At 41.6% G+C, this 13,674-nt stretch overlaps 1 protein-coding gene across 6 annotated transcripts in view; it reads right to left on the reverse strand.

The window, feature by feature from the left end:
• ACVR1 (activin A receptor type 1) overlaps positions 1–13,674 on the reverse strand; it is a 151,802-nt gene that overhangs the window by 44,732 nt on the left and 93,396 nt on the right. For all 6 annotated transcript variants that reach the window (XM_049887284.1, XM_049887281.1, XM_049887283.1 and 3 more), the window contains one exon: positions 172–435. In XM_049887284.1, the coding sequence (XP_049743241.1) occupies positions 172–403 (232 nt within the window). In that variant the 5' untranslated portion in view covers positions 404–435. The remainder of the gene's footprint in view (positions 1–171; positions 436–13,674) is intronic.

Below are 13,674 nucleotides of genomic sequence, written 5' to 3' on the forward strand. Positions count from 1 at the left end.
AGGGTCATGTCTTTGTCTTTCTCACCTAGAGCTACCTTCCTTGTCATCCGCAGACTTTTGTTCAAAAAGTAGGAAGAAAGCATTGTGGCTACTTAAGATATTTAACCCACACAGAATCGTGACAACACTAACAAAACCCCTTGATCTAGAAATAGAAAAGTCCATGGGAACCTTTCGTGGGCAGCTGGGCTGTGATGTTCCTGTTGCACCAGTCCCCTTGGCAGCACTCCACAGCCTGGCCAGGTGAGGGCGGAGTCTTACAAGTCATCTTCCCCTGCTCATAGACCTGGAAGCAGCCTTTCTGGTAGACGTGGTAACCGTCATTTATGCTCAGCGAGGAGAAGCACTGCTGACCTTCGCAGTGGTCCTCGTTCCCACAGGAGAGGCCTTCACACACGCACATATAAAGTTTGGGATTTGCCTTGGGCTTCTCATCTACAATGGAGAAAGACAAGAGGAAAAAAAAAATCACTCTTATGGGCATCTCTACCAACAGGGAAATAATAGTTTCTCTCCAATCACCCCCCCCCCACCACGCTAACCAAAAAGAAAGTCAAGTGAAGCATCACCATTTGACACGGTATCCACGTTCTGTGATCTTTTACGTCTCCTGTGACCAACCACTTTAAAAAAAAAAAAAAAATCACCTCTCAACAAATATAAGCTGTGCGTTCTTTGAGATCATACTAGGCCAAAGGCTGGTTATCATCTGGCCAGAGGACTCTGAAAATGAACTTCTCCCAAAGTGGTTTTCATGTAGCCTTTGGCATGATGAGCTCTCATATCCCAATTCTGGCATCAAAACAAATTTTTTTACCAGTACATAATGTCCATTATATTTTATGCAAAAAAAAAAAAGTCTCTGAAATATATGAAGTATATGGCAGTTGTTAACACCAGTTCCTGCTAAGCTCTGTAGAAATCGCTATCGACTAATAATCAAGGAATGCTGACGTGACATTCCTGCCCTTACCTGGAAGCTTTGGAAACTTCTCAGTATACTGGTGTAATGAGAGTTTACAAGGATGCACAGTGTATACTTACAAATTCATATTATCACTATTGCCAGCTAGATGTCTAGACTAATTTTTCAACAATAGTAACACTAAAGTTTTTACATTGACTATAATGGGAATTAAGAGCTGCTTAAAATTTTCACCTGGCAGAAAAAATTTTGGCACAAACTGCTTTTATGCAATACAGCATGAGGGCACAAGACAACTAAGGGAACAGAACAAAGACTGAACAGTAAGGTAACAGGTGGGACCAAAGAAGTAGCACACACCTGGTGCAATGGAAAGAGAGGGAGAAGCGTGTCATCAGTGGGACGCTCCTAATCAGACTTCCTAATTGTCTCTTTTTGAAAACACTTAATTGCTGTTTTATATTTCAAATTACTCTTTTATCCCCTCCCTTGTTAGAGTGATTAGCTGAGACCTGCCGGTCCCAAGGTTTCCACTAGTGAGGAAGGAAGTGGAGGCAGAATGTAAACAACCAAGTCTAGAGGCCACTAATTAGTGAGCTGAGGGGCCACTTTCACAGAACCACTGTTCATATAAGGAAATTCTGCTTGCAGAGCCATCTCCAAAGGTCTATGTCACAGAGAGGCTACCTTCTAACGCTTGGACCCCCTGTGGTGGGTCTATGACAGAATTGCTTCTTTCTTAAAATAACAGGTTGGGTGCTCTCAAGAGAAGACCTGAACTTAAGGTCTTTGAAAATGTCAAGTTCATTTACACAGATTTGTGTGGGTGTGTGCAGAGATGTGGGTTACCTCAAAAAGAGAAAAGTGTTCTTAATCTTTCTTCTTCCCTCTTCAAAGAAGTGAAAAATAGTTCACTGCCCACTGTAATGTGGGTGCCTCGTCCCACAGGATGAGTGCATGCAGACACACATACACAAGACTTCTATTTATAATCGACTCGCTAGTTCTTTTGAAAACCACAAGGGGCTCATCCAAGAGCAAAGACATGCCTGAAAGCAGAAAATCCAAAATAGCCTCTGACTGTGCTATGTATGTCACCAGTCTCACCCCTGAGAATCAAGAGCCCTCAGACATTTTTAATGAGCAAAAATTTTAATGAGCAAAGAGGTAGTTTCTGTTTTCCCTGCTTAGAGAAATTCCAACACCAATCTATTTCTACAAGGATAAGAAATATATATATATATCTGTTGACACAATCCAGCAAAAAGTTTACACTTGCCAAAAGAGAGTTGCAAGATAATATTTCTAGGGAGTCTAGACATGTTTGCCACTCTTGAATGGCACAAGGCTGGGCTGAATGCTGCCAACTATGCTGCCCACAGGTGATGATTCTTTGGAACAAAATGGATGGGCAGGAGTGAGAGGGAGAGCTAAAGGTGTCATATTGATTTGTTTGTGATTGACACCAGGGAATTAAAAAGACAACAGAAAAACCTGACATAATCTTCCTCGGTGAAAGCAATTAATTAAAGCAACATGGGTGGGTACATAAGGCAATCCCATTTCTGTAAATTTGAAAGACAACATGTATTTTTAAAACCCTAACTATTTTTAAGAGGTCACAGGTATCCAAAGACACATACTTAACACTCATTAAAGAGTATGTGCCCATTGAGGTTGGCTTGGAAATGAGGGGGTTAGGGTTGGGATGAACGGGTAAAATGAAAGTAAGAGAGTAGCTATTCTGAACTGATAATGGAACGAGGAGTGTGATTTACTCAACTCCCTGCACTTAAGGTCCACTAGGAACAACAACAGAGTCCTGGTGGCACAGTGATTAAGAACTCGGCTGCTACCCAAAAGGTTGGCAGTTCAAATCCACCAGCTGCTCCTTGGAAACCCTATGGTGCAGTTCTACTCTGTCCTGGAGGGTTGCTATGAATCAGAATCAACTCGATAGCAACAGCTGGTTTTTTGTTTGTTGGTTTAGAAATGACAAAAAAGTAGCTGTAGATCATAGGGGCCCACACATCACTGATCAATGGAAATGTCTGGTCCAAGGTAACCACAGAATTAATGACACTTTGTGGTACTAATAAAAAAAATGTCAATTTTTTTTTTTTTTTTTAAACAACAGTAATGATATTTCTAATATGCTCTCAGAGTGAACTCAGCTTTTAAAATCCAATCCCAAACTCAACACTGAACTCTAAGTCCACGGATGCAAGAAGAGGCATGGCCTTTCCAAAGTCTCTAGTTTCTAACAGGATGATGGATGGAGGATGGAGGATGGCCTTACAGATGTTTGGACTGGAACCTAAAGAACTCTGCCAGAACTGAGCAAAATTCAGCTCAATATACCCAACTATGCAACACACATAGGCATAAAGGCGTATAGATCTTAATCCTGGGGGACATAAACTAAATCAAGGCAATTCATTAATTTATTAAAGACTCTCCTTTTATCTTCTATATCCCTCCTTTAGTAAAGCCCTCTTGGCACAGCGGTTAAAAGCTCGCCTGCTTACCAGTTCAAATCCACCAGCCACTCCTTGGAAACCCTATGGAGCAGTTCTACTCTGTCCTATAGGGTTGCTATGAGTTGGAATCGACTCAACGGCAACTGGTTTTGTTTTGGTTTTGTAGTTGTATAGACACCAGGGTAGACAAACCTTAAACTGTTGGTTCTTTTATCAGTAACATGTCAAAACCCAGAGTTTTCATATCCAACCCTCTATAATCAGGAAAAAGAAAAGAGGTAAACAGCGGCAGTTGTTAATAATATGTAATAATTAAGCAATCTTAAGGAACCATGAGCTCGTAACTCAATTTAGCAGTGTACAACCTTCGCCAACTTCTCTTTCCTATTTTTCCTCTCACCAAACATTTAATACTCTTAACTTGTATATTCCCTACTAAATATTTAGGATAGTCTTTCCTGTATCTATTTTGTACATATACCAAATATAAATGAAGACCCTAAATTCATAAGAATATAATGACCACACACACATATACGCATACACATTAGTTAAGTGCCACATTGGCGATTTCATCTGGCAGAATGGGTTAGTTTAAAGAGATGCCAAAAGGATTTCAGAGCTAGGATTACTAATTCAACAAAGAAGGTTAAAAGCAAGTTAGAAGCACTCTCAGATCTTAATAGTCACAATTCTAAGGAACATAGCAGGCTTCAAAATGCCCATGACTCACTTTTTCAGTCTTGTCAAAATTGAAGAATAGCTACAACATGTATGGACCTGTGATATTTTTAATTTGAAGTTTGCATGGCATATGGGGGGTGAAGCTGGGGGTAAAATGAACACAAAGCCCCTTTAAGGACCACAGGTAAAGGGTCTGTGGATCCCTAATCTCTCAGACTGTAATATAAATACAGTATACACCAAGCAGCACCAAGGAATAGAAAATCACCTTTGCTGGCTGATTTTCAACAGCCCAGACAGGAATTATCTGCTATGAAGTATTTTACACTTGTCTGTGCAAATAACCAGGAAAGGCTGCTAGTCCACTCCACCTAATTGACATTTGTTTAAATTATTCAGTAATTTAAATGTCAAGCCAGAAGTATTCCCTCCCTGCCACTGCGGTGCTCACCCACAGTTTGCTCTGAAAGGCACCTCCCGGTATTACTCAGTGTTATGGCTGGCACTGCCTGTCCTTTGTAGCACACCAAGATGAGCACGGTGTGAAAAACACTCCCAGTCTGGGTCTGGCTGGGAGCAGCAGGGGATTCTGACCACAAATAGAGGCTGCCTTGAGGAGACCGATGCCAGCAGGGATGATCTGGAGCTGGCTCCGTCAACCCAAGACGCAGGCTTAGAATCCCAGGGGTTCACCACAGCCAAAGCTTTCAAAAGATTTGTCTTGTTCTCCCCTCCAGCTCACCATCTGAACACAGATACTCGTATAATCCTAGCCTGGCAGAGAAAGAAGAAGAACAAAGAACATCACAGGCTGGGATAAGCTTGTTCCTCATAGTAAAAGTATTCATATTCATGCTTTCAACATGACTTGAGCAATCTAGACACAACACTGCGGACTTATCCTCCCCCTCCCCTCAAGGTTCTCCCTCCACCTGCTCAGTAATGCACTCTATATGTTTTAATGCATTTATGGGGTCACCTCAACAGTAACAATATCATTCTAAACAGTGTACAAAAAACCCTCATTTGGCACCAGAATCTTTAACACAAAAGACAAACAAGAAAATACTACCTGTAAACCAGCCTGTAGCTACAATCGTTGTTGTTAGGTGCTGTCGAGTTGGTTCCAACTCAGAGACCCTGTACACAACAGAATGAAACACTGTCCTCTACCATCCTCACAATCATTGCTGTGTTGGAGTCCACTACTGCAGCCACTGTGTCAACCCATCATTAAGAGCTGCCTTCTTTTTCACTGACCCTCTATATTGCCAAGTATGATGTCCTTCTCCAGGGACTGGTCCCTCTGGATAACATGTCCAAGTACTCCAGACAAAGTCTTGCTATCCTCACTTCAAGGAGCACTCTAGCTGTACTTCTATTAAGACAGACTTGTTTGTTCTTCTGGCAGTCCATGGTATATTCAAAATTCTTCACCAACACCATAATCAAAAACCATTTATTCTTCTTCAGTCTTCCTTATTGATTGCCCAGCTCTTGCCTGCATATGAGGCAACGGGAAACAGCATGGCTTGGGTCAGGCGCACCTTAGTTCTCAAAGTGACATCTTTGCTTTTCAACACTTTAAAGAGGTCTTTTGCCCAAGATTTGACCAACGTAATACGTTGTTTTATTTCTCGACTGCTGCTTCCATGGGCGCTGACTGTGGATCCAAGTAAAATGAAATCCTTGACAACTTCAATCTTTTTTCTGTTTATCATGATGTTGTGGGAAAAAGATGTGGCAATCTACTTCTGTCAAGATTTACAGCTTTGGAAACTATACGGGGCAGTCCTACTGTCCTACGGATAGCTATCAACTCGACAGCAACAGGTTTGGTTTGGCATTTTGGTTTATCACGATGTTGCTTACTGGTCCAGTTGTGAGGATTTTTGTTTTCCTTATGGTGAGGTGTAATCCATACTGAAGGTTGTAGTCTTTGACCGTCGTCAGTAAATGCTTCAAGTTCTCTTCACTTTCAGAAAACAAGGTTGTGTCATCTGTATAACACAGGTTGTTAATGAGTCTTCTCCAATCCTGATGCCCCATTCTTCTTCATATAGGCCAGCTTCTTGGATTATTTGCTCAGCATACAGGCTGAATAAGCATGGGGAAATGATACAACCTTGATGCACACCTTTCCTGACTTTAAACCATGCAGTATTGGCTTGTTTTGTCTGAGTGACTGCCTCTTGGTCTATGCACAGGTTCCGCATGAGCACAATTAAGTCTTTTGGAATTTCCATTCTTTGCAATGTTATCCATAATTTGTTAGGATCCACACAACCTTGCTTGCTTAAAGTGAGGAGGACTTGAAGCCTCTGTATAATCAATAAAACACAGGTAAACATCTTTCTGGTATTCTTACTTTCAGACAAGATCCATCTGACATCAGCAATGATACTGTAACCTGACCCTAGGAATGCCAGTAAATTTCCATTAGTCATTAAACTAGCCCAAGCTAGATTTAGATGTGGCTTACCCTGCGTGTGCAGGAGGGCCAGCTGTGTCCACCAATTGACTTCAACAGAAGCCGCAGCAACAGCTGGAATGAATCAGAAGGAAAATCATCACCTGGACCCTATTCCGAAGTGAGAAGTCTAACAAGAACCATGTCATCTCCTGTTTCCTGGCCGCCTTCTAGAATCTTCCTCCCCAGTATGCCTCTGCAGCCGCCATCTTGCTGGCCAAACCAAATATAAACCCTGCTTCCCCACAGCTTAGTGAGTTGGACCTGAGGAACTTACTCCCGGCTCCTTTCTCTGAGCATTGCAATCATGTTACTTTCCCTTTCTCAAAGACCAGTGTCCAGATTAATTTGCAAGTCTGAGCACGCCAGACAAGTGCCTACCTTCCCAAGTTCAGTAGCAATAACCCTCGTTCCATGTCCTCTTCTGAATCTGACTGAATTTCTAGCAGTTCTCTGTCAATGTACTGTTGCAACCCTTTTTGAATTATCTTCAGCAAAATTTTACTTGCACGTGCTATTAATGATATTGTTTGATAGGTGATTTGGAATGGGCACAAACATGGATGTCTTCCAATTGGTTGGCCAGGTAGCTGTCTTCCAAATTTCTTGGCATAGATGAGTGAGTGCTTCCAGCGTTGCATCTGTTTCTTGAAATATCTCTACTGGTATTCCATTAATTCCTGGAGCCTTATTTTTTGCCAATGCCTTCAGTGCAGCTTTGACTTCTTCCTTCAATTCCTTTGGTTCTTTATTGTATGCTACCTCCTGAAATGGCTGAATTGCAACCAACTCTTTTTGGTACAGAGTCTCTGGGTATTCCTTCCATTTACTTTTGATGCTTCCTGCATCGTTCAACATTTTGCCTAAACAATCCTTCAATATTGCAACTCAAGGCTTCAACGTTTTCTTGAGTTCTTTCAGCTTGAGAAATGCCAAGCATGTGGTTTTCTAACTCCATGTCTTCTCACATTTCATTATAACACTTTACTGTCTTCTCAAGCCGATCTTTGAAATCTTCTGTTTAGCTCTTTTACTTCATTAATTCTTCCATTCACTTTAGCTACTTTACCTTCAAGAGCAAGTTCCAGAGTCTCTTCTGATGTTGTCCACTTTGGTCTTTTCTTTCTTTCCTAGTCTTTTTAATGACATTTTGCTTTCTTCATGTATGACGTCCTTGATGTTATCCCACAATTTGTCTGGTCTTTGGCCATTAGTATTCAACGTGTCAGATCTATTCTTGAGATGCTCTCTAACTTCAGGTGGGTTATACTCAAGGTTGGCCAGTAAAAACCTTATGAATAGCAGTCAAACACTGTCTTAAAGAGTGTCGGAAGATGAACCCCTCAGGTTGGAAGGCACTCAGAATACAACTGGGGAAGAGTTGCTTCTCAATGTAGAGTGGACCTTAATGACATGGGTGGAGTAAAGCTTTCAGGACCTTCATTTGCTGATGTGTACGACTCAAAATGAGAAAAAGCTGCAATCATCCACTAATAACTGGAACATGGAATGTGTGAAGCATGAATCTAAGAAAATTGGAAGTTGTCAAAAATGAAATGGAATGCTCGAAAGATCAATATCCTAGGCATTAGTGGCCTGAAACAGACTGTTACTAACCATTTTGAATCAGACAATCATATGGTCTACTATGCCAGGAATGACTAATTAAAGGACAGCATCACATTCATTGCAAAAAAAAGAACATTTCAAGATCTGTCCTGAGATACAATGCTGTCAATGATAGGGTAATATCCATATGCCTACAAGGGAGACCACTTAATACAATATTATTCAAATTAATACACCAATGTCTAATGGCAAAGATGAAGAAATTGGAAGATTTTTACCAACTTCTGCAGTCTGAAATTGATCAAACACGCAATCAAATGCACTGATAATTACTGGTGATTGGAATGAGAAAGTCAGAAACAAAGAAGAAGGATTGGTAGTTGGAAAATATGGCCTTGGTGATAGAAACTGTGCTGGAGATCACATGATAGAATTTTGCAAGATCAATGACTTCTTCGTTACAAATACCTGTTTTCAACTACACATATGGACCTCGCCAGATGGAATACACAGGAATCAAAATGACTACATCTGTGGAAAGAGATGATGGAGAAGCTCGATATTATCAGTCAGAACAAGGCCAGGAACCAACTGTGGAACAGATCATCAAGTACAAGTTGAAGCTGAAGAAAATTAAAACACGCCCACAAGAGCCAAAGAATGGTCTTGAGTATACCCCGCCTGAATGTAGAGACCATCTCAAGAATAATTTGAAGCATTGCTCTCTTTCTCTAGTTAAAAAAAAAAATCTTCTGTTATCTATATATAGATTCTTGGTCTCCAGGACAATTTCTTTATGATGCTCTAAGATAATGGAGTCCCTGGCTGGTACAAATGGTTAAGCACTAGCCATCTAAACAAAACGTTGGTGGATCTACCCAGAGGAGCCTCAGAAGACAGACCTGGCGATCTGCTTCCAAAAGGTCTCAGCCTTGAGAACCCTACTGAACAGTTCTACTCTGATACACATGGGTTCTCTATGATCCCAGGTGTCGGCAAAAGGAACAGGTTGAATTTCTTACAGGCTTGCCTCAAAATAGCCCAAATAATAAGGTAGTAATTAGACTGTTACCATAAAAGTCTGATAGCTCAGAAATTGTATAGGCTAAGAAAGGAACACCAAATAACCTTAGAATTCTTCCAACAGTATAAACCACTCATTCATTTGAAATCGCAGCTTTTATCAAGTTTATAGATTATAAAGTCCCTCTACCATCTCCTAATCCAGGAGTGCAGTTTGGCCTCTCTCTAGAATGCGAAAGCATTTGAAGCCTGTGACATTAAAGAGGCTTAAAGAAAGATTTTGCAATGCCAGGTATCATCATCAGCAAGCCTATTGCTAAGACAGAAACACAAAGGTCCATCCGGAATGCCTAGTGATGGGCATCTGATGCTCTAGCAAGAAGGCTGGTTACATGCTCAAGGAAAACATACATCAAGTATCTAAATACTCTCTTCATTATAAAACACTCAGTTAGGGAAACCCAAATCACATTTTCTCTGATCAGAGAACCTGATACTTGGTATAGTTGTAAAACCAAGGAGAAAACGTATTCCAGGAGTTAAGATTATAAATACTTTTCAAAAGAGAGAGAATAAGAGGCATTCAAATGAGATCAAATATAAATTAGAATTTTAAAAAATGTTCTAGAATTTCCAAGATTTTGAATTCATGATTCCTCCACTGCGAATACATGCTTCCTCCACTGTTCCCTAACTCAGCAAATGGCATCCCCATTCATTTAGACTTACAAGACTGATCTCCCTCCCTCTTTCCCTGCCCGCCTCCCTCCCTCTCTCTCTCTCTCACACACACACACACACACAAATGCCAATTAAATCTCCTGAATCCATTTATTTTTCACCATCACTTCCTCACCTATCTTAGTCTAAGCTATCATCCTCTCCTTACTGTATCTCGTTCCTATCTTCCTTAATCCTTTCCAATTGGTTTATGTCATTATTCTCTTACATAAAATCCTCCTGTGGCTTCCACTGCTCTCATAAGAAAGATCACGGCTGCTAACCTGGTCTAAAATTTCCATTTGATCTGACCCCCACCTTCTTCTTCAGCCTCCTCTCAGATCACCTCGGTTCCTGGAGGCCCTCTTCCGACTTCCGGCCCTCAGGTCCTTTAGATGTGGAATGCCCTCCACATGATGCTTGCCTCCCTTCCTGCCAACACCCCCATTCACCTCGTTAGTGCCTACTGATCCCTTCAGATCTCACCTTACATCCTGTTTTCTCTGAGAAGCCTTTGTTCATTCCCCAAATTTAAAGTAGGAACCACCTTTATACACTCACGTATGTGTTTGTACGAATGCTTAATACCCAACTCTTCCTCTAAACTGTAGTCACCACGAAGGGAGCAACTGTACCTATTCCAACATCTGCTTCAGAACTTGGCAGAGAGTAGAGAGTACAGGCCTGACAGATACTTACTGCTGAATGACCTTTCTTTTCTTAAAAAGGATTAAGAGGTGGGAAGAGACATGATGCTGGTTTTCAGAGCACAGTGAGCCCATAAAGTCTTTAAATGTCAGCACAGATCCTAAGGCCGGGCTTAGTCACTGAGCCAGCATGTCTGTGCAAACCACACCTTCCTAGAGGAGTTCCCATGACATCACATCTGTTCACCTCCTCAGGCACACAAGTGTGGAAACTTAATAGTTTTGCAGTGTGCTAAGTTTCTAGTTTGTTAGAGGAAAGGCGTAAGACACAAGAGTTCCTAAAATAAGGGACTAAATGCATAAACAGAACAGCCGGGCTTTTATCAGTGTTCCCTCCTTTGATGACTGATTTGAGAACTTTTCGCTACTATGATGCTATGACGATCAGGATCATCAAAATTCAAGAGGTCTCATCAACTCGAGCCAGTTAGAGGGGTCGGGGCAGGACTTGGCTGCTTAGCAGTGAAAAAGCTACCCCTGGTCTTTGCCACCATATTTCTACCAGTGAAAGTAGTGGCACTTTCAGCAGGAAGCAGAGAAGAGTGAATTATATCATTTTTCCCTTCTTGCTTTGCTGAAGGTGATAAGGATTCCTAAATCACCCTGCATTTGAATTGCTGAAGCTAAGGAGAAAAAAAAAGGGGGGGCCATCTGTTTATTTTGTGTCTGGGCAGCCTCTGAAATAATCCCTGTAAATTAAGCCTATTGCAGAAGCCACACCTTCCACTTCAAGGCCAAAAACTCATACCTGTGTCTAAGTGACTAACAAATTAAAAGGCACTGTGGAGTATGGACCTACGACATTACAGGTCTGTCTTTTCCATGCTTTTTATGATTCGCTGAATGTGCAAAGTCTTGGATTTTCCATATGTACCGTGTCTGTGAAGCAACTAGTAAATATAAGGAAATACAACAACCCCTTTCTTCATTTCCTCCTCAAACTTGAGTCTGTGCTTCAGAGAAACAATCACAATGCCTAATAAGAATTGCCTACTGGGACTATTTTTAAACCAGTTGCCTCCAGTCAGTTCTGGCTCATGTTGACCCCGTGTGTATCAGAGTAGAACTGCTCCACAAGGTTTTCAATGGCTGATTTTTCAGACATAGATCACCAGGCCTCTCTTCCGAGGTGCCTCTGGGTAGACTTGAACTTCCAACCTTTCAGTTAGTATCCAAGAACCTTTAACCTTTTGTACCACACAGGGACTCCAGGATTACCTTTAGAGACCAGCCAATACTCTTTCCCTCAGATACTTCAAATGCCCATGTCTGAGCAAGGCTTCAGTTATAAGCAGAGTAACAGAGATTACCACACCCTGAAGGAAGAGCAAAAAGTTAGACACAGTAAATTAAAAGCACTGTAGAAACGGCACTCCTTGTTTCGATTTAGAAGAGTGTCAGTGGCGTGGTACATCCTTCAAATGTCTCAAGCTAGAAGATTTGTTCACAGTGTGGGAAGAAGTGGTTATACTGACTCACTTTTGGTTTTCTGTTTTGGGTTTTTTCCTGGTTAACTAGGAGATGCATGGCTAGTCCTGTGAATGCCTCCTATCCAGGCTCTACACTGAAAGTTTTGGTTTTTACAAACAACCTGAAACAGTGAGCTCCATATGGGAAAAGACAGTAGAAAAGAAACCACAGGAAGGCTTCAGTACCCAGATTTCCACCTCTATTAATCCTCTTGCACCCTTGATATCATTGTTGTTGTTGTTAGTTGCCATCAAGTCAGTTTTGACTCATGGAAACCCCATGTATGCAGAGTAGAAATGCTCAATAGGGTTTTCAAGGCTATAACCTTTCAAAAGCAGATCACCAGGCCTGACTCCCCAGGAGCCTCTCAGTGGGTTCAAACCACCAACCTTTCAGCTAGTAGTTGAGCGCTTAACCATTTGCACCACCCAGGGGCTCCTCTTGCAGTCTACCTTACCTTTTTCTCTGGGCTCAGGGACTGCACCTCCAAGATTGCCAATCTTGGCTCTGGGTACCATCAGCAATCCTCCACCATACCCCTAACAGGCTTTCAGGAAGCTTTCCAGCCATGTAGATAAACTTTTCAAAAGATGGGCAGGGCTCCAATTTGTTTAACAATAATCATGGAATGCAGCCTCTTGGCACAGTGGTGCCCAAAGCAAAAGGTGAAAATGTTCAGAATTAGTAAATTGTTTCTTTCCTATTCTCCTACCCTACCCCACCCAAGAAAAAAGCACAGAGGAAACAAGGTAACTTTTATACTGCTTCCTTTCAAGGTTGGAGGAGATTAAGATATCCAGAGGTGAATAATGGGGACAGAGTCTGAGCCTCTCTGATATTGCTATTTCCCAAGCCCCCAATTTCCCAGTTCATTTCCCGAGGTCCCAACAAGTCTAGTACTCCATAAAAGGTTAATGAAGGAAGTAACCCCATGTCTTCAATTTCATGAATGCATGCTTTCAGCACCTGTATTCCAACATTTATAACTTGATCTTTGCTTTACATATCTTCTTCGCCCATCAGTTTAAATAATATGGTCCACAAGAATTCATCAAGTGCCAGACTTACCACACTTAAGATTAGCTTATGAGTCACTGACTAAAGAGATGGTTGAATTTGGGTTATCTGAAGCTTATTCCTTCCTACTCCAGAGCCCACAAAAAAAAAACCCTGGTGCCTACATTCAAGATAGAAACAGAAAGCAAATCCCGAGTGCTGTGAACCACAACTAGCCTTACAAACACACACCTTCTTCCCCTCAATCTCTGCAGCATGGAAAACCATTCCCAGCTTCCACGATAATCTTGGGCCTTGGCAGAAGAAAGCCAGTTAAATCTGAGATATGTCACGAGGCCACTGGCTGGGAGCAGAAATATCTAAACAGAAACTAAGACTAGAGCAACAAGCAAGAGTTTCCACAGATTCCCTTTGGCTCCTGTAGCTGCAGAGCACTGACGGCCTAAAGATAACCCAAGTATCTACAGAGGGTCACTTTTAAATAGTAGCTTTAATACCACCAAGTCATTTCAGAAGTATTTCCTTCCAAAGTCAGCTTGCATCCACACTGGCGTGCCAAGCATGTCCAGCAATGGCAAGCCTGCTAAAGAGATGAAAGCCCAGAAGGAA

This window comes from Elephas maximus, chromosome 6 (genome assembly GCF_024166365.1).
Source record: "Elephas maximus indicus isolate mEleMax1 chromosome 6, mEleMax1 primary haplotype, whole genome shotgun sequence".
NCBI lineage: Eukaryota > Metazoa > Chordata > Mammalia > Proboscidea > Elephantidae > Elephas > Elephas maximus.